The following is a 21,179-nucleotide window of genomic DNA, read 5'->3' as shown; positions in this document are numbered from 1 at the left end:
GATCCATTCCAGGACCAGCACAAGACCCATCAGCCACCGCTATGCATTCATCATTCATTTTGCTTGGATTGGATACATTGAAGCCCACATGTTACATACTAATATCTGCCCTGCCCCCACCACAAACAGTTGCTAAATTCATCTTTATTATGTCCATAAAACCACAGGTAAAGATGATTGATTTTATCAAATAAGAAAAACGAGCAAAAAAGACTGGCATTGCCATTGTGCTTCACCTCAAACACTTGTATATATCCCAAGTGAACAAAAATTATATTACACTACTGTGTAGAGAAAGTGGAGCAGGCAGGAGAACGATTACAGAAATTCGGTTTAAAGTACACGCGGGTGATTGCATTGCAGTCAAGTTAAAACCAAAGAAGAGAAGCCACCTCCCAAATTCAGACTCGACAGTGGCAAACCAGGAATAAAAAAAATAATCCATTTTTTCTTTCTTTATGGACAGGCTAGATCACACGGTGTAAGACTGCTGGATGGTCTCAATGTCGAGGCCCTTGAGCTTCACAACCGATTCCACATGCCCTTTGAGCGTATGAAGCTCCCTAAGTCTGCAAAATAATCCATGAACGTCACCGTTAGCTTCACATCATTATCAAACAACTTGTCTGCTGAATGTAACTGCTGCATGTCTATTGGCACCAAAAAAGATACTTTCTCATCTTCAAAAATGGGTTCATGAGTAACAATGCACTGACGGAGGAGGGGACAGGTGAGTGTATAAAGAACCAAAGCAAATAGTATACGTAAGAAAGCATGATATTTTCCAAGTGTAGTGCAGTCCTACCTGGCAATCTCTGCTCTCCTCTTCGCCTCTTCCGCCATCTGATTGAGCTCATTGTAGCCAGCCTTCTCTGGGAACATCTTGGCATCCGGTGGCTGCAGCCCATGGAGGGTCCTCTGAGCATGTGCCCACTTGAGCTCCCTCTCCTCCTTACCGAAGTCCTTCTTCCTTGTGAACGCGATCTGCAGGAAGACAAGCATCAGTGAGGTGTGGGGGGCCAAGACAGTTGTGTGATGCGTGTATTATTACCCTTTGCTCAATGACAAGATCCCATGCTTTCCCACTCAGAGCGTATCGGATGAGGAACTTGATGATATCGAGTGGGAAGTAGAAGATGAGATTGTAGAGCCACACAATACCAGCCCAGCCCCATCCAATGCCTTTGATCGAGGTGAACGCCCAGTCGGCATAGACAGCAATCAGTGTAGCAATCTGTATATATTTTTAAACCAAAAGTTTACGTCACTGCGACTTTAAATCCTGAAGCAAAAATATAAGGGTGAGAGCGAGCGAGAGCAGACCAGCTGTGCAACCAAGAAAGCAAAGACGAGCAGAAATCCAGGGCGCTCAACAAATGACCAGCTGCGGGACCTTGTGACAAAGATGAGGGCTTGGCTGATGGTGCTAACTTGGAGGTAAACAGCAGAGGCAAGCTTTTGGAAATCATCTTGAGCTGTCTTCTCAAGGCTCTCAACATGAAATATTCTCTGAAAATTTATTAACAAATAAAGTCTAGATGAATCAGTCTAACCATTCTTAGTAGCCTAGAACACTACCATCAACTATCTTAAAACTCATCACAGATAAATGTCTCAATACAGTGCTCCTTACCGGGAAAAAGTCTGTCTTGTATGCCGCCCAGAAGAAAATGACCGTCATCATAGCTAGGTATCCACCGAGGACAACTCCAGTTGTGAAAATCTCAGCCAGCTTCCAGCTGTCGGGTAGTGGAGATGGTTTTACCCGATCCTTTGATATGGTCATGATGGTACCTATCAATTAGAGTACAAAACTGAGCATCTTAGCACCCTCATAATTTCTACTCCTTTCACAAAGCAAGCGAGTGCATGATGGGTGTGAGTGAGAGCAATTTACCATCATTTAGAATTGCTATGATTAGGACCATAAAAGGGGGGAAATCAAATTTCCATATAAGCGCAAGTAGCATAAATCCAAGCTGTTGAAAATTAACAAGTGAATTAATCCCTCAGAAGTAACATAGATCAATATACATCGTAGAGGACAGTTATGCAATTTGAATATCAGTCCTTGTAACTTGATCTGAATAAACTTTAAATTTAATCCCTAGCAGTAGCATCAATGATAATTGTTCAAATAAATAAATACAGAATTGATGCAGCTTGAACACAGTAAATGACATAATAAAAAAGTGCACTGATACAGAAGTTTTCATTCAGAACTAAAAGAAAGATAAACTTACCACAATACGAATGGTGATTGACACAGCATAGATCTGCCAACATGAAAACCTATTAGAAAGATAAGAAAATGGAAGAAACAGAGAAAAGAGCACTTGTGTACAATTCCACTTTTAACATACAGTGTAGTTCTTCATACGCTGGAAAATTGCACGACTGGTAAGTACAGCACTGATGATCACACTGAGACCAGGTTCTGTGAGGACAATATCTGAAGCACTCCTGGCTGCATCAGTTGCATCAGCAACAGCAATACCAATATCAGCTTTCTTTAGGGCTGGTGCATCATTGACACCATCACCAGTCATTCCACATATGTGCTTTCTTGCTTGAAGACGTTTTACGATCTCATACTTGTGTTCTGGACAAAACTCATTTACTCAGTTAACTTAGAATTAAACAACCCCACCTTCATAACTCTACATCTTTGTGGTGTAATGATTCCTTATCAACGTACCTGGGAATACGCCAGCAAAGCCATCAGCTTTTTCAATGAGATCATCAACTGGTAAAGCTGCAATGGACTCATCCTTGTTCTGTCCCAGCAAAGCAGATGAAGGGTACATGTTTGTACCCATTCCCAGGCGACGCCCTGTTTCTTTTCCAATTGCTAGCTGATCACCTGGACATTAAAAAACCAATTAATAAACTAGGACCAAAGAACACAAAGAGCAGTCTTTCCAATGTGATGAAACGGTTACCAATAGGAAATATAATACTCCCTCTGTTCCAAAATATAACCATTTCTAGGATTCAAATTTTGTACCACAATATAAGCATTCCTTCACTGATTCTCATGTTTTCAATCATGCCAATGATTCCAGAGCCAATCAGATTCTTACAGAGGGAATCTAATTAATTCAAATCCAAAAGTTGACCACTTAGGTGACTAAAAAGGAATCTTTTAACATATCCTTAATCCATGTTAAACAATCTAGAAATGCTTATATATGGGAGCAGAGGTAGTATTTTTATCTAGCGTATGTTTTACTTGTTAATAGGACTGCATCAAAACCATGTTCACTAAAAAAAGATGACTAAAAGAGAGGCAGATAATTTGAATTGTCTCATTGGAAGCATATAACTAGGGTTGAAAAATCTGGCCATCGACTATCAGAAGAGGATTGCCTAGTGAGGTCTATAGTGTCCACAGTTTACCTAGCAATTCTTATGTTTTTTGAAGTTTGAGATTGTATAAATTGAGTCTCACTTGAATTCCCAATCTCTTGCCTAGGTCCGAGGATGACGACTGCCCGTGCTGAATAGTTGAACCCTAATTGTAAATGTACCTGTGATCATCTTGACATTGACACCAAGATTAAGTGCCCTCCGAATTGTTTCAGCACTGTCATGCCTTGGAGGATCAAAAAGTGGCATAAGACCAACAAAATGCCATGGACCACCAGGGCTTTCTTTGCTCCCCTCTGGTACTTCCTAAATTCAAAAACGGAGGAACACATCACTAAGATAACATACACAAAAACAGTGAAAGAAGTACTTCAGGTGAACCTGTGTTAGTCATAGTTGAGTAGTGATAAACAAACAGAAGAAGTCATGTGCTCCTAAGTTTGCATGGACAAGGCTTAATAGTTACTACTTACTAAAGATCTACAATTACTATAAACCTCAGTCAATTAATGTCAATGATGCTGCACAGTTAAAATCAGATTAAGATATATGGTTTATTGTAATCCTTCTCACCTGGTATGCTACAGCAAGTGATCTAAGTCCACGCTCTGCGAACTTGTCAATCACAGCATGGACCCTCCGCTCTATCTCTGACTTGTTGTGAGCCAAGTGTAGAATCTGCGATCAATAATTTGAGTTTACAGCATGGTGTTATAGGTCACAGTTCTCAAATCTGATTATAGTGCTATCAGTCTCTCATAAGGCAAATAAGAAATCAATAGTTAAAAAGCAGATATTCTCGCCATACCTGCTCAGGTGCACCCTTACTAACACGATACATTTTGCCATCACCATCAATATAGGTCAATGCTGTTCTTTTGTCAGTAGGATTGAATGGCAGGAAATGTATTTCTTGAATACCAGCACGCGCCTGTGTTAAAATGTGCACTAATAGTTATTTCACAACATAACCAAGGTGATATCTGCCACCACTTCAAAAACCATCAACAAAGCAATTTACCTCTTTTGGATCAGCTAGCATCCCAACTATTGCAGTGTCAATAGCATCCTGGTTTTCTGTTCGAGATGCTCTAGCAGCCATGAGAATCACTTGGTCCTGAGTGATTCCTCTTTCAAAAACCTGGATTTGACAAGTTTGATGTTATCTAACTTAGACATGAAAATGATAATAAAATTGAGAATGGTTATCTTTTTCTCACGTCAATGAGGTTTTTGTCCACAGTAAGTTTATTCAAGGTCAGAGTTCCAGTTTTATCACTGCAAAGAACATCCATGCCAGCCATCTCCTCGATTGCAGTCATTCGCTTTGTGATAGCTCCCTGAATATTTTAAGTGGTTAGCACACTACTACAGGCCAAAACTGAAGAGTGACATAAATGATGCTCCACACAGATACCTGTTGAGACAAGCGGTGTGACCCAATTGCCATAGTCACAGATAAGACTGTCGGCATGGCTATGGGAATGCCTCCAATGAGAAGGACCAGGAGGTTGTCAATACCGGGGCGGTATGCCCTGTGCTGGATGGGGTACATTACAATGATCTCAACAAACATTCCCACAGCAATTGAGCAAATACAGAAATTTCCAATAGCTGTCAGGACCTGCGCTAGTCAGATAATAATAATGTGAGTAAATTACCATAATAGTTTGATCAAGAATACACGCATGCGAAGTGAGCATTTCAATCTAACCTTCTGGAAATGACCAACTTGGTTAGTTGAGTCAACAAGGTGTGCTGCTTTTCCAAAGAAAGTGTGAACACCAGTAGCAATCACTATGGCTTCAATCTCGCCTTGCTTAACCGTCGAACCAGAATAGACACCATCACCAGCACCTTTGGTGACAGGCAATGATTCCCCAGTCAGGGCAGACTACAACATGTGAGACAGTGAGAAGAAGCCTTAATGGATCTACGGAAGGTGAAGTTGACTATAAGTGAAGAACAATGGGAAGAACCTGATCAATCTTCAAAGGATCTCCCTCAAGGAGACGTGCGTCTGCAGGTATAATGTCTCCAAGTTTAATACTGACGATATCCCCTGGTACAAGGATGGCTGCCTCTTCTTCGGTCCATCGGCCATCACGAAGCACCTAAAGAACACAAAATATGTCTCGTGAATTCAGAGTTGTGAATGGGGGCTTTTCAGACACATGAAACTGACTTGAACACATAGTGAAATAGCATAAAGTAAGACCTTGGCCTTTGGTGCAAGACGCGCCATGAGTGCAGCCGCAGCATTGCCAGCATTGTTTTCCTCAATGAAACTGATTGTCGAGTTGATAACAAGAAGGGTTATGATACCAACAAAGTCCTGCCAATCCGGTGGCTTTCCCTGATGGCACAACACAAGACAACAAATATGTTATGTAACCTATTCCTGAATTCTAACCAACAAACTAGACATGATCAAAATTGGGTTCAGATATCTGACTGCCTTACCCCTCCATTGGCTAGCGCAATGGCCATGATAGCGGCAGCTTCCATGACCCATGAGAGTGGATTCCACATGAACCCCAAAAACTTGAGGAACTTGCTCTCCTGCCACCATCAGAGTTCCAACTTTTCAGCATTTGCAGACATCTCAGATGCATTTTGTGCGACCGTAGAAAAAGAATGAACCAGCAAACCTCCTTCTCCTCGAGCTTGTTGGGGCCAAAGATTTCGAGGCGCTGCTGCGCCTGCTGAGTGGTGAGGCCCTCGCGGCTACATCTCAGGTTCTCAAACACCTCCTCGAGGGGAATGTTCTCCTGCGAAAAAGAATAGCAAGATATCACCCACCCAACTCCATGGACCAAAATGGAAACACAAGAAGCAACAATCCGTACACTGAATTGTCAGTCGTCACCTATTAATACACACTCCCACTGCCACTACAACTACAATTTCGAGAAGCAAACAAGGCTCGAGATGCCAATGTCGCCACTCGCCACAATGGAAATTTTATGGTAGAAAGAACCGCGCAAGCCAGATTCACAAAGAGCAAAAGAACGAATTCCTATGCCCACAAAAGAAAAAGGGAAAGAAAAGAAACTAGTATAGCAACCATCATGCAAACCGCTACAAAAACGCTAGCCAGTACGAGTGACTGCAACCCAAGAAAACAGGAGCATACATACACGCGAATTCCGCAGAACAAGAAGAAACACCAATCTATGGAACTTGTAAGCAAAAGATAGAAAGGGAAGGAGAGCAGAAAGGCGCAATCTTTTTCCCAGTAACCGCCGGAGCACAGAGCGTGTCCTCACCAAGTCGACGGCCTCCTTGAGGACGGCGTCGAGGTTGCCCTCCTTCTCAGCCATGGCACGGATCTCCCACCACCGGGCTTCTCGCCTCTCTGTATCCCACCTGTTGGGCTCCCTGTCCAGATTTATATATGGAATCAATAAGCAAAAAGGAAAATCTTGCTTGCAAACGAGCTATGGGTTTTACCTCAGCAATAATCTGGATGGGGGTAAGCGAAGGAAGCTGGTCGCTTGCTAGATAGAGCGAGATGAGAATGCGGAGGTGCACAAGAGTCAGAGAGAAGAGTGGTAGGAGGAGGAGAGTGGGACTCCACAAATTGGGGAGGAGGTAATCCTTTTTTCTACATGGAATATAATTAATATCCCACAGGAGGAATGAGACAGAAAAAATAAGGTAGATTTTTCCTGGCAAAAGGAAAGGGAATATATGGGATTTTTATCATATGCTGCATTTTGGTTTATCTACCCTTCTCAAAATGTGATGTTCTGTTGTTGGTGCTGACTATTCAAATTTCTCCATCCTCACAACTCATTTGTTGGATGGAACTAAAGTTTCATTTGTGGTATGGAACTGTAGTTGGTAACTTAAAATAATTAATTTTTTACTAAGACGTAACTACTTTCCCAATCTCAAAATATAATGAAATTTAGCATTTAAATTATATCCTAAAATATATGAAAAAATTCAAATAACAGGTAATTAAGCCGATAGGATCATTCCAACAAGGATTAACCTAACATCCACCGAACAATTAACAATCTAGAGTGTTCCTGCTATTTAATGAGGGTATTATGGTTTGCTTTCTTGCTACTTAATGTATTCTAAGATCCTAAAAGCACTTGCATTTTAGGATGGAGTATGGTTTTTTTTACCTAGTTGGTGAAAAAGGTCAAATTTTAAGGGTTCCTTTGAAACAAATGAATTCTGGAGGAATTTTGAAGGATTATATTCATATGAAAAAAATCTTTTATAGTCCTTTCGAACAAAGGAATGTCTCTTCTAAATTCAAATTCCATATGAATATCTCAAAACATAGGAATTTTGAAGAATTTTCAACGTGAGGTCCAACCTATTAAAAAATTTTCTTTGTGTCTATCTTTCACTTTCAATTTCTAAGTTTTTCATGTGCCCGATGCAAACAGTTATTCATATAGTTTCCTATGTTTCTCAAAATCATAGGATTTAGGTTATAGGGCACTCAAATTCCGCATTTTTACTATTTATGTATTTTAAGATTCCTGCATTCTAAGGAAGCCCTAAGTGGTTGGGCGACCATATTCGGATATACTACTAAATTTTACTCTTTTTAAGAAAAATAGAAACAGATTAATACAATAAAATTCCCACTCCAAAATTTGCACTAAATAATTTTACCAGGCCTTACCAACCTACGGGGCATGCCAAATTTTGGCCATAAACCAAAATGGAGGCTAAAAATGCTATAGCATCACAAAACAAATTAACTCAACAATATGCATATAACTATGTGTAAAGCTTTCCTAGTGTTAGGCAGGTCCGTTTAGTTTCCAAAATTATTTTCTAAAAACATTACATCAAATCTTTGGACACTTAAATAAAGCATTAAACATAGATAAACCAAAAAACTAATTGCACAATTACGGAAGAAATCTTGAGATAATCTTTTGAGCCTAATTAGAAAATGATTAGCCATAAGTGCTACAGTAACCAACATGTGCTAATGACGGATTAATTAGGCTCAAAAAATTCGTCTCGTAGTTTCCAGCCGAAATTTAAAATTTATTTTGTAATTAGACTATGTTTAATACTTTAAATATGTATCCAAAAACTTGATACGATGCTTTTAAAAAAATTTTTGCAAACTAAACACCACCTTAACCCTCGTCCATCGAGGCAATAGGCCATACTTTCCATTAAACTAAAGATTAACAGAGATTCTGCCTAGAACCCTGTGTATACGTAATTAACAATCTGGTCTTCTGGAGGGTAGATTAGAATAGGTGAGCAAGCGGTGTCGAGCTTCATGTCAGCAAGTCAGCAGTAGCCATGACTGACTTCGCTGTTTCCTGGTACGGATCGTACTGCTGGGTTATCCTGAGAATGAACCTTCCATGCTTGCTTGTGCTACAGCTAATCCCATTTTCACAAGTCTCACCCAACCTACTTGCTCGCCATTTTTGGCGTGAATACTGAAATCTCACACTGTTTTGTTTGTTCAAGAAAATAAGATCAAAATGAGGCGTGCCAAAATACATAAGCATGTTCTTTGTGTCAAAGAAAACCAGTGATCCGTGTTATTATTCGGTTATTTAATGAGCATGCAATTGCCTTTTACCTCGGAGGTATTTGGTCAAATCATGGTATTAATCAGTCAGGCAAGATAAAAAAAATGTTGTAAGGTAAGGTTCGGTTGTCACTTGGATACAGCTTTCTTTCATCTAGTTAAGGTTATGTTAGGTGACTCGGTTCAACGTCTGTCCTTGGAACATGAATGTGCACTCTCAATTTGCAGTCTATACTTAAATAATCTGTCAGGACAAACATCTCATAATTTTGAATATATGGATCCTCTCATAAAAATGTTCTATCAGAGCTAATTTCTTTCCGTTCTACATCTGATCTTTTTTTTTTTTCAAAACAAAGCAGCTATGTCGTTTTGACACATTATCTAAAAAAATGTCATTTTGACATCGCTGTCACAATGATATGAAATGATTACAGAGTGGTTAATTGAAAGAAACCTTCCTTCAATTAGACATTTAGATAGATTACCTGTCAAATGGAATGTTGTGCGCGTGTCCGAGTGTTCAAAATTTTTAGAATTGTACCTGATGATATGACTAGAAGAGTTGGATGAAAGAAATGGTCGGTGCAACATGTAGGCCATACACAAAATCAAAGAGATTGTGAGAAGAGCTGGACGACTAGAAATAATCAGATGGCAATAGTTTAACAGAGATCGAAATAATTTAATATCAAGAAACGTTCTGGTGTCATTTGGATCCTAACCACTAATCATATTCTGAAGGAAGGTAATCACTGGTGAAATCTGAGTACTAATTGAACACCCTGCGGCAAGTTGGCATTAAGAACACTGAGGGTTTTTCCATTTGGAGTAGTTAGTGTCCAAGTAGGATAGCTTCCAAATGGCGGTAATCAAATTGAAAATTTCGATCATCAAGCATGTAGCCATCTCTGAGAAAGATGTACTATATTATTTGGGCTGCAGCTACTTTTATCCTTACAAGCATAAAAAGTTCCGCTTCAAAGCTGTTCACCAGAAGCACAACAGGAGGGATTATAGAAGGCATGCGTGCTGGATACATTACCAATCACACAAGTAATAAACCAACAATAATGAATTAGTTGCTGGTCACAGCACCTCATGATTTGCAAAGTTGTATCCACGATCCAATAAAAATACTAGCCAGCAAGAAGGCAGAACAAACTTGGCCAGGCTCTGTCATTGCTTTCTTTCCCTCTTCTTTTCAGAAAAGCAAGAGCACACCTTTTCCCTTTCATCCTTTTCAAATAGTAATAGGATATAATTTCCAGAAAGCAAGAACCAAAGATGAAACTAAAGATAATCTGCTTTAGGTGGTGCACTCGTAGTCATGCTTGAGGTACCATTTCTGTTTTACTTTTGCAACCATATGCATTCATTCTTGGTGACTTGGTCTCATCCTTTTCTTTCATTTAAAGGTAAACCATTTTCACAATCCTAATCAATTTTATTTATTTCATTTCAGTGTCTTGACTAATGCAAAAGGACACATACTGTTAAATGCCTTTCTGAAACCCAAAGAAACATTTTGCCTGAGTTCTAGGAGCCGCCGGCCAATTAATTGAATGCCAACTGGCTAATCAGACATAACAGTATCAGGATTGAGAGAAGTTTTCATCTTTCAGACTTCTCTCCATCGATGAGAAGCCAATAGGAAAATAGAACCAAAATGTAAATTGTGAACACACTTTTATGACAACCATGAATAGGTGGTACCGGATATGGAGGTTGGCCTTTCAGAGAGAAAAAGGTGAAATAAGAGAGTTCAGAAAGGACTCCTTTTCTTTTATGGACAGATCGCATTAAATTAAATGATGTAATTTCAGCCAAAGAGAAGGAGAGTACACTTTGGAATAAAGCATCATGTTCCTAACTCATGAGTTTGATTTATCTAACAAACAAATAAAGGGAAAAAAAAGGTACGCATAGTATTTCAGATTCTTCTTGCAGCTAGGCATCTTACACATGCACCTGCGGACACACACTACGGGTTCATAGAGGCAGCTTCAATTTCACCCAAAATCTCTTGGATGCTCCCTGGCTAACAAATCATCATCCGAATGATCAGATTTAACCTGTGATCACATGGCTCTTGCTGTTCATCAAGATGAGATAGCTTACCCTGCCGATCAAGCTCTTATCATCATAAGAGGATGATAAAACTATTATGATTGATCCATCCATTACACTGGTATACAAGCATGTGGGCATGTCCAAAAACTCCAAATGCAGAATCATCTCGATTCTCTGGTCGATATACGAGCAAAAGTCACTAGATGCATAAAACCATACACATCGAGCACGAAGCATCAAACAGCTGGTTTATTTAGCTGCTGATCGAACTCCCACCGTTCGTTTAACTGGATCTGTTTACGTCCGGAAAGAAAAGACACGATATGAGTGATAGTGGGCAACAACCAACATGATTTCATTCACCTAAGCAAAGGACCAATCAACAATCAACACGGCAGTAAGTGACAATACATGGATATGCAGATAGATGTCAGTGGTGGGCACCAGCGTTACACAGATTTATCAGGTCCATAAGCGTAGAGTACAACACTTCAAGAGAAACATAGCCCAAAAACCTACGCTTCTCAAACTCGTAACTATCTGCTGACATCTTCCCATCCTCCGTTGGGTGATCAATAGTAAGGTACCAAGAAATGCATCCGTAGGCATCATCTGGATCAACATGCGCCACCAGGCCAAGCGTTTCCCCTTGCTCAAGATCAAAGTAAAGGCAGAGAAAATCTCTAGTCACGTTCATACCAAGAACCAATGCTTCTTCATGAAGCCAGTGGATTACTTGACTGGCAACCTGCACAGGGAAAAAACAGTGAGCAAATTATCCTGATAAAGTAGACTTCAAAACGGCGTCAGGAATCACTGTTTTGACATGGGTAATATTCATGGGCAGCACAGTATTACTTGGAAACAAATCCTTACAATAATCCACTTGGATTATTATTAAATAGCAATATACATCAACAAGACGACCAAAGTTCAGGAAATAACAGGTCTACCAAAGCATAAACATATTGCACCCTTTTTCCCATTGTATTCAGTGCTTTCAGTTTTCTATTACATGAATGTTTACTGCCTTTCCAGACCTTTTCTAATGTGGGACAAGACAATATTAACCTCAAGAGTGCGGAAACATGGAAATGGCCCTAGAATGTTTTAACCACTTATATTTTCTGCACTGATGTTCTGTTCAGCTCAACATGCATGCCACATTCATTTTGAATTGTAAGTGAAATGTAGGTAGATAGCTGCAAATGAAGATTTTCTAAAGGAAAATACTAAACTCAAACATTTAAATGCAAGGAGTTTATAGTACACATTTACAGGGCTAGAAAGAGTCTGGCTCATCACATTATCAATGGCAAACATGAATTACTTTCTGTTGCTTCAACCTTCTGGACCATAATGAATTCCAATGGCAACAACTTTAATAATTTCATAAACACCAATCTACCAGTAAATAATTTAAATAGTATCATCACAGGTTTACCTGCTGCAGAAGCATGGTTGGGAGGTCTTCCAGGTCACAATTGTAGCTGTTAATCAAATGTCCATCGGAGGACTTCCCACTCAATGACCCAGCAATGCTTGGGGAGCCTTCACCCATTAAACTAATTTGGCTATCTTTCACAATCACCTTAGTATTGAACTGTGACCTTGATTTGTACTTGGGTTCATGGTTATCAGAAGGTTTAGCAATCCGATCAGTAGCCAGGATAGGCTGAGGAACTTTCAAGCATAGAGACCAGGAAGAAGTTCGAGAATGCCAAGTAGGAAGAGAACGCAAATGGAGATAGGGAACCCCGCTAACCTGCATTAGAGAAAGTAAATTTAAATGCTGATCTACATGCAAACTATGTAGCATCAACAAGCTTATAGGAACATACCACACTCTCAAGCTCCAAGAGTACTTTGTTAGAAAATATCCTGTGAGCTACTGTCATGCAGAAATGACCTAGTAGGCCATAATCATCACCTGCAACCTGAGCAGGACTCTGGTAGCGACCAACGTTAAGGGATTTCTCCCTGACCTTCCTAAGAATGTTCGCATGAAACAATTGTAGCAAGTAAATTTCCAGACTTCTGGGGTTAGGAAACCCTATCACGTCCTTTCTTAAAGGGTCTTGCTTGCCATTCATGGTGGCCAACACAAGACTTGAAGCATCCTCTGAATTAGTACGGCCTTCACGGCCTACCATTTCCGAGTCAATACCATCCCCAGAATGAGCAAGCGAGAGGCACAACGAACATTCCTGGCCAATAGATAATTGGAGAAAATCTTCGCGCATCCCAGTCACGTTGATGCCTTGAGATTGGACAAATGTTTCGCGAATCACCATATCAAATACCTACAAAGGCATACACTAAGCTAAGCCACAGAAATATATACATAAACAATAATGATAAACCCAGGGAGGGTGGGGCGGCAGTGGTGAAAGATACCACCACATGATGTACAATAATTTTAGATGATGCTACAGTTAAGAGATAAGAGCATCCTACAGGAAATCTTATATGCCAAGAAGACAATTAGCTGACCTGCTCCTCAAATATTGACTCATGGATGTTGCGAAGAATAGAATGTGCATTTTTAATGGATTTATTGACATCATCATTGTCAGCATCATTTTCTGTTGCAGACGGAGTGATATTTGAGATACCATCTTTCAGTTTGTAACCATAGCTTTCCGCACCATTGGTACTATCCCCACGGAAATTAAGACTCAAGAAACGGCAAGATTTTTGTGGGACTTGTACAGACAAAGTGCCTGATGAGTCTTGATCGATTGGGATCAATGACAATGATGACAACCGGGGCATCACAGATGTGTCCAATTGAGAACTGTCGACCAGATCAAACATGAAGCCCTCGCTTCCTGGACCACTTCCACCAAACCGTTGCCGCTTCACTTTCCAGTTCTGCTGCAATCTGGCGGCAATCCACAAGTGATTATCGTGAAAACTTCAGTCAAGTGGTATTAAAATTACAGCACAAGTTGAGCAACAAGACATGCCTGATTAATGAGCCGTAGAACCTAGACTCCTTTTGGAACTGCTGCTCCATTGTCTTGGCCGACTGTTTGAAGTACCGTCCCAAATGCTGCGAGGACACAAATGGAAATCACCACTAGGAAGCATGGCAAATGCAAGGCAGAAGTTGACCAGTTATAGAAACATCCTGTAGTACAGTAAGTTGATAATTCCATGATGTGAAGCTGGTGTGTCGCATAAAAGGGTTATAGGAAGTAGGCGACATACCCGGAGGCGCTGAAGCTTGGTGGCTGCGGAGACGGCAGTGTCAACGAGGGTTTCGTTGGGCAGCGATTTGGGCTTGAGCATTCCAGCGACGGCCACTGCATCATTGGCTTCGACCGTGGAGATGAGGTCAATGACGATGGAGAGCTCCTGCTGCGCCTGCTGCAGGCTCTCCATCATGCCCTGCCACGGCCATGCCTGCTGGGCGGTGTCCTTGGCCGCCTTCTTGGGCTTCTTGGCGTCCTTGTCGATGACCCAGGAGAAGTCGATCCGGCGGATGGCGGAGAGCCGCTGCTCATCGCTGCTGGTGTCCCTGCGGAATCGGAATCCGAACCCACAGCAGCGGTTAGGTTTTGGTGAATCGAGAGGGAGGGGGGGGCGGGGTTGCTTGCTTGCTTACGGCGGGTAGTGCTCGTTGCCGGCCTCGTCGATGGCCTGGAGCCGCTTGATGGGGAGCTTGTCGAGGTCCACCCTCACGCCTTCCTCCATGAGCGGTGGCCGGCGGCGAGCTCGTCGGAGTCAGGAGATCTAGGCGAGGGTTTCCTCTCTCTCCCCCACCACTTTGGATTTGGACTGAGTTTTACTATGGGCTTCTTTCTTTTTCTTTTTTCCCCTGGAGGATACGATGGGCCCTTGGCTAGTGTGATGGGCCAAATTTGGGCCAGCCCAATAAACTAACTAAATTTGCCTGGGATAATAACACTATCAACAACGGATCAGGATCAGCTGAAGTTGCAGCTTCGACTGTAACTTTAGCAGTCCATCCATCTAATCATTAGTAACCAATGGCCGGATGTAGAGCTGTTCATTTACTTCTGTTTTCCCTACAGCTACTCCACTTAGCAAGCCTAAATTAATTTATTACTTTGCTTAAATAAAAAGTTTTATTGAACACATTGGGATGATGGTTCCAAAATGCATATTTGTTAATGAAAAATAATTTATAAATAAAAGTTTTATATACATATTCTTAGCGATCTAAAAATCAAATTGAAAAATAAACTTCGGTGAAGAAAATAAAATCAACTCTAAAATTAAGGTTAAAAATTTAAATTTTGACTTGCATAATCAGAAACAAAAAAAGATATGATATTGAGTATAACTAATTTAACCATTATATTTCTAATTCCATCTAACTGATTTTTTCGGTTGATAATCTGCAAAATAACAAGTAAAGCAAAGAAAAGTTAGTGCCTTAGATCTAGCCGTTGGTTTTCAGCCGGACGGTGGATTGATCCGGACTGCTACAGTTACAGTCAAATCTACAACTTCAGCTGACCCTGATCCATCAACAACAGATGCAGCGATAATTTCCTCTCCATCCATCCTCTTGCATCATCATTGACTAACACATACGCTCAGCCAAACTAATCAACATCAGCAGTATACTCAATTTATTTATTCACAACTACTGAGCTGCTTGGTTATTGTGTTGTTACTACATTTGACTGGAGAACACTGTAACTGTATCACATCCACTCTTCCCAGATCAATGTATGCAACAAGCATGCCAATGTCAGTTTTTTTTTTTTTTGCATAGTAAATTACTAACTGTTTCCAGTGGACCAGTGCCATGTGATGTGATGTCAACCCCAACAGCTATGTAAATTATTTTCCCTTATTATAGCCGCATGATACTCGCCATTGGGGTAAAAACAACACCATGGTTCTGGTTCCCATGCTACTGCGAGGGCTGGAACTAGAAGAAGGTTGCAGTCTTAATATATCACACACAAAGCAGTGACATAATAACGACTACCATTCACAAGAGTTTGAATCCCTTGCTGCCGAAATCGTCAAAACACCTAATTTATCATAAGCTGAAGATCGGCAGCTATAATTGACGACAGCGACAGACAGCATAGGCATTGCAATAAGGCATCTAACTACGGAGAGAATAGGATAAAACCACACGTCAGGGAGCTAATGAGGAGCAGCAGCAGAAGGCCCGCTGAGCATCTTGTCAACTTTTGCCAAAAGCCCCTGCATTTCTCCAAGAAGGTTTTCTTGCTTTGATCCATCCGATGGAGTTGCCGCCTTCTTGACCGATGAATGGCCACCCAGGGACGAGATCATCCTCTCCAGATTTTTCCTAATATCCGTAAGTGGAGGCTTTGATGCTGGCGAAGGCACGCTCAACTTGATTGGAGGAAGATAATGAAGTCTCGGTGTAGCAAACGGGGGACCAAACATACCAAGAGTTTCTGCACTGTTGTAAGCCGCCTCAGCTTCAGCACTTTTCCCGAACACAACACGAGCGCTATGGTTGTCTTTTATGATCTCAGTCTCAGACTCGATCACCAGGCCAAACTTACCAAATGCAGATAGCAGTTCCTCTTTGGAGGGCAGAACAACACCCTTTGCAAAGTCCAAAAGAAGGGCTGCAGGGTTTCCAAAGTGCTCTGCAGTTTTCTTCTTTTTTTTCTTAGGAGTAGAATTAGCTAGGTCAGGGAAAGCGCTGTTGGTAGCGTCACCAGAGGAATGGTTTACACTAGCTCCAGGAATCATCTTGTTCAGGCTAGGTTGTTCAATGCTTTGGCCCTCATCTTTGAGGGCATTGCTTGCTGCTGCAACAGCAGTGCCATTAGCGACCTCTGCTTTCATAAGCATTTCTGGCACCATCGCTTCTAGGGAAGCATAAGATTCTTGGACCGTACGCACTTCGGTGTTTGCATGTTCTTTATTTCCATCTGTTGACTGAGATAAGGATATGTCTTCCCTCATAGGAGCACCCTGCTCGTCTGTATGTACAGAAATATTAGCTTCACACTTCACTGCTTCCATCAGAACGTTTCTGACAGGCACATCTACAACAATGCCTTGCATGACTGTATCTGCTTGAATGCTGCTATGCAACTGTTTTGCTTCCACCATACCTGCATCATTCTGTTTTGCAGGTTGGTGAAATAAATTCTTGCAAGCATCGGCTGGCGTCTTCAAAACTGATTGCCCATTTGCTTGATCCTGCTCCTGTCCGTGTTCTTTTGCTACCTTCACTGAGGTTGATGTAGGGCTCTTAAAATCTGGCTTGCCCTTATCAAGCTGAACACAACCTGCCATACCCCTTGCACCACTCCCTGGTTTCACCAGGCTTTTCATGTCTTCTGCCCTCACTTGCCTGATAGGAATAGCAGGGGTAATTGTTACACCACAGCCAAGGGCAGCTGCAGGAGAACTTTTCCCTCTCTTCTCAGTCTTGTTCGAAGGACTTCCACTCTCATCTTGATTATGTTTTCTGCTCCTCTTCACACACTTGCCTATCTTCAGAGCAGCACGTGAATCTGCGAATGAACCAGCTGTGTCCGCACCAGCATTTGCAAAAGCATTCTCCGCAGGACACTTGTGCGCTTTATAGGACTTATAGTCGGCACCCTCAACAAACAGTGAACTTCTATACGAAGAAAGGAAGGCATCGACGGCCTTCATAGACCGTACCCTGTGGAATACATCAATCCCAGCTCTGCGCAGAAGCAGCAATACCTCTTGTGCATCAACATTTTCCTGCATTGACTTTGGCAACACCTTGCTTTCATCTTCAGCGGCAGCAGTCAGAGACGGCTTTGGCGAATCAGGCGCCTTCTCAACAAGGGTAATCCCACCCAAATTGGTGTAGGGCGGTGACAGATATTTGCTCTTCTTGCGCTCACGCTTGCTGGACAAGACGGCGGTGTTAGCAGAGCTGCTCCTCTCATTCTGAGGCGTAGTCTTGTCATCATCATTGTCCATGAGCTCGGTGACGCTGCGCTTCTTTTGGGTGGGAGTCTCCTGCGGCACCTCGAATGGCCTGGTGTCCTGGTCCTGGGCATCCCAGGCGGCGGGCACATCAAGGTCAATCTTGTCGACAAGGTCAGCCACAGGGCGGCGTGGGTAATGGCCCGGGCCATCGGGGCCCCATCCCTGGGCGAGGGCAGTGGCCCAGCTCTTGAGCCTTGGGAGGTCGAGCAGGCCGACGGAGGAGGCGTCGAGCGCGGCGTGGCGGAGGGAGGCGAGGAAGTCGGGCGGCGGGAGGTTGTCGAGGTTGGCGTGAAGGGGCGGCGCGTGGTGGTGGTCGTGGGAGGCGCAGGGGCAGGTGAGGCGGGCCTGGAGGAGCGCGGCGGCCTGCGCCTGCGCGTCGTGGACGGCGGCGACGAATGCGCGGGCGGTGGTGGCGCGGGCCATGAGGTCGGCGTCGGGGTTGGCGAAGGGCCTGAGGTCGGAGGCGCGGCGAGGGGAGACGTCGGGGTCGGCGAGGTAGGAGACGAGGCCGTCGGGGAGGAGGCGGGCGGGCCACCAGGGGCGGCGCTTGGACTTGGCCCAGACGAGGTCCCCAGCGGCTAGGGTTTGGGGGGGTAGGGTTGGCGACATGGCACTCACCGTATGAGCAGAGTGCGGGGGAAGAGGAGGAGGCAATGGATGAATGGATGAATGAATGAAATGGGAGGTGTGGGTTGGGAAGGGCGGCGGAGGTGGAAGGTGGCGGCGGCGCGGCGAGCGGCGTCTTCTCCGGCCAGGATGCTCGCACTCACTGACTCACACTCAACACTGAGGTGGCTATCAATCAATCAACCAGCACCCTTGCTACCTCGGCTTACTTACTGGGCCTAATTCTAATTCTAATGAAGTCCGGCCCAATTAGTCCTATACCTGCACTGGGCTGCCCTTCCTTAGGCTATGATATATGGGCCGTTTCGATTATGAGCTCTCCCTAAAGAAGAAGAAGAAGAAACTCGCTAGGACTGAGACTGAGACTGAACACAGATCGAGAAAACGAAAGATCACAAAGGTCAGCAGCAACCAAACTGCAGGGCAATAATTTTGGAATCTCTAGCAGCGGGTTGGATCCGCCTCTCTTCGTTTCAACATACATAGACTTATATTTTCTTTGACAGATTAAGATTAAAGCCAAAGTTGTTTTAATTTATTACCATAATAAAGTAGATGAGTAAATTAAATACATGAAGATATGATTGATTGAGATGAAAAAAATAGATAAACAAATTTGTATATTTTGAGATAATTTTAAATAGTAAAAGTATATTCTATATTTTAGATACCAGAAGTACAAAAACTATAACTATGACAGGTCAGGGCATGCAAAAATGTACTAGCACAACCAATAACTCCACCTAACCACATCAACTCTAACTCAGCTGGGATTGTGCCCTCGCAGACCTCCTCACACCCGCTGCGGGTTCCTCATCCGCGCGCGTAACAGAGTCAACGAGCACCACACATTGGAGAAGAGAGGGTATGCCCCTAGTGACTCCTGCAGTCCCCTTCCTACCTCATCCTTCGCATCGTTTGTTGGCACGATAGACATAGTCGGAGATGATAAAACCCACAATTCAAGATGGACGACGAGAGAGCAAGGCAAGGGGTGCTAACAAAGGAGGGAGAAGAGAGACTCACTTATCACGATACACCACCCTGAGTCCCTTGCCGGGGAGCTAGCTCATCCATGCCACCATGATATGCGCATGTGATGATCTATCCGGCCAATGACACCCTGATCTACAATGTCAGAGGACTGGTCAACCCATTTTACTAGATCTACGGGAAGAGGGACAAGGGGAGCTCGTAGAGGCAGCCGGGATGAAGATCATCACGGCTGCCACAGTGGCAGATCTACACCTCTTCTAAAGCCTCCTGCTACCTCCGCCAAGGTCGATCCCGATCAGAGTTGCATGATTCTTTGCCACCTCCACCTAATGTATGTCACCCATCCCAATCTACATCATCAGGGAGCTCACCATCTAATGATGCCTCGATCTGCTTTGTCACGGAGCTCACTAGCCCATGCCTTCTAGTAGCGGCGATTATCGCTGGAGATGAAGGCAATGGAGGGGGCAGAGGTAACGGAAGGGGGAGATGTTAGAGACGGGGTGAAGGAGGGAAAGGTGGTAGAAAGGGCAACGGCGTCGAGCTCGAAGGAAGGAGGTGACAACATAATCATTTAGGATCACGAGAAATGAAGTAACATCAATACCAACCCCCCTCGTTGTTAAGGGAGAGAAGTACCAAGGCGATTGAGAGATGGGAGAGGAGGGGTCGAGATCATATTGTAGTAGCTGACATATGGGCTAGGAGGTTTGTGTTGAAATTGTTTTTTAGCCAAAAGGTTTGGACGGCAAAATTCTCAAAAAAAAAAAATCAGATCATTGCAAGGCCTATTTTTTTGTGGGGCCCATTTATAGCTGTGAGAAGAGAGTTGAAAGGAAGGCTTCATCCTTTATATAGAAGGTGCTTTTTATAAAGACCACTCTAGAGAGGAGCTTGTGCATGCCCTCACCTGCAGTGTCTCTATCTTCCAAAGAGAAGGAAAAACAAAGTGCAGTGTTTTGTTTGGTCACTTCAGTTGCCATCGATCTACGTGGAGTAGCACGAGTCTATCACTCACTTCCTTTAATTATTTGCAGCATCAATGTTTATATGATCCATATAAGTAAGCATACAATATTTGACCCGTCCAACCTGCACATGCACCCTTTGAAATATTAAACAAGATCCGGTGACGATCGATCAACCAGTTTTCCGGAAGACTGGAGACTCAAGTAGCCAAGCCACCCACCTATCAGATACTCCATCTATTTCCATACGAGTACGTCATTCAGTCAATACACTGATCGACTAGATTGTATTTGTAAATTATAAACTACACCATCCTAATTAATTAATACCAGCAGCCTCAGCTCTTGCCTTTTCGCTTATGCTTAGACATATAAACTAAAATTTAGAACGTACAACTTAATTGAGAGTTAATTTTGAGGTATTAAAATTTAAGTTTATGTCCAAATTGAAGTATTAAAATTTAAAATTTAGCTTATAAGTATAAGTATGAAAGAAAAGATGAGAATACTAGTCTGCAAGCTGGAGTAGCATTACATTACCATCTTTTCGTTTAGGATTATGCTTATAAGCCAAAATTTAAATTTTCAATATTAAATTTCAAGTTGATTTTTGATTTTTCTCAATAAAGTTTATTTTCTAGCATTGACTTTTATATCACAATGAATATGTA

General features: G+C 42.6%; 3 protein-coding genes across 3 annotated transcripts; all 3 read right to left on the bottom strand.

Moving 5' to 3' along the window:
- Window positions 1–225: 225 nt before the first annotated feature.
- Window positions 226–6,935, bottom strand: LOC102706991 (plasma membrane ATPase 1). The gene is made up of 22 exons (XM_006664724.3): window positions 6,823–6,935; window positions 6,639–6,750; window positions 6,021–6,140; window positions 5,833–5,931; window positions 5,588–5,725; window positions 5,349–5,483; window positions 5,084–5,263; window positions 4,787–4,993; window positions 4,590–4,709; window positions 4,391–4,510; window positions 4,178–4,300; window positions 3,943–4,047; window positions 3,531–3,675; window positions 2,699–2,863; window positions 2,364–2,602; window positions 2,244–2,276; window positions 1,898–1,979; window positions 1,634–1,794; window positions 1,324–1,509; window positions 1,052–1,234; window positions 806–984; window positions 226–569 (listed from the first exon to the last, which is right to left on the bottom strand). The coding sequence occupies exons 2-22, from the start codon at window positions 6,690–6,692 to the stop codon at window positions 473–475; spliced, it is 2,871 nt and encodes a 956-aa protein (XP_006664787.1). The 5' UTR covers window positions 6,693–6,750; window positions 6,823–6,935; the 3' UTR covers window positions 226–472.
- Window positions 6,936–11,296: 4,361 nt separating this feature from the next.
- LOC102706711 (mediator of RNA polymerase II transcription subunit 17) lies at window positions 11,297–14,757 on the bottom strand. Its single transcript, XM_040529436.1, has 7 exons — window positions 14,583–14,757; window positions 14,186–14,495; window positions 13,942–14,027; window positions 13,466–13,856; window positions 12,814–13,275; window positions 12,417–12,737; window positions 11,297–11,720 (listed from the first exon to the last, which is right to left on the bottom strand). The coding sequence occupies exons 1-7, from the start codon at window positions 14,669–14,671 to the stop codon at window positions 11,403–11,405; spliced, it is 1,977 nt and encodes a 658-aa protein (XP_040385370.1). The 5' UTR covers window positions 14,672–14,757; the 3' UTR covers window positions 11,297–11,402.
- Window positions 14,758–15,584: 827 nt separating this feature from the next.
- Window positions 15,585–18,672, bottom strand: LOC102706435. The gene has a single exon (XM_015842896.2). It carries the CDS (start codon window positions 18,524–18,526, stop codon window positions 16,106–16,108), a length of 2,421 nt encoding a protein of 806 aa, XP_015698382.2. The 5' UTR covers window positions 18,527–18,672; the 3' UTR covers window positions 15,585–16,105.
- Window positions 18,673–21,179: the final 2,507 nt, after the last annotated feature.

The sequence above is a fragment of the Oryza brachyantha genome, chromosome 12, assembly GCF_000231095.2.
Source record: "Oryza brachyantha chromosome 12, ObraRS2, whole genome shotgun sequence".
NCBI lineage: Eukaryota > Viridiplantae > Streptophyta > Magnoliopsida > Poales > Poaceae > Oryza > Oryza brachyantha.
This window is presented reverse-complemented; position numbering and strand designations above follow the sequence as displayed.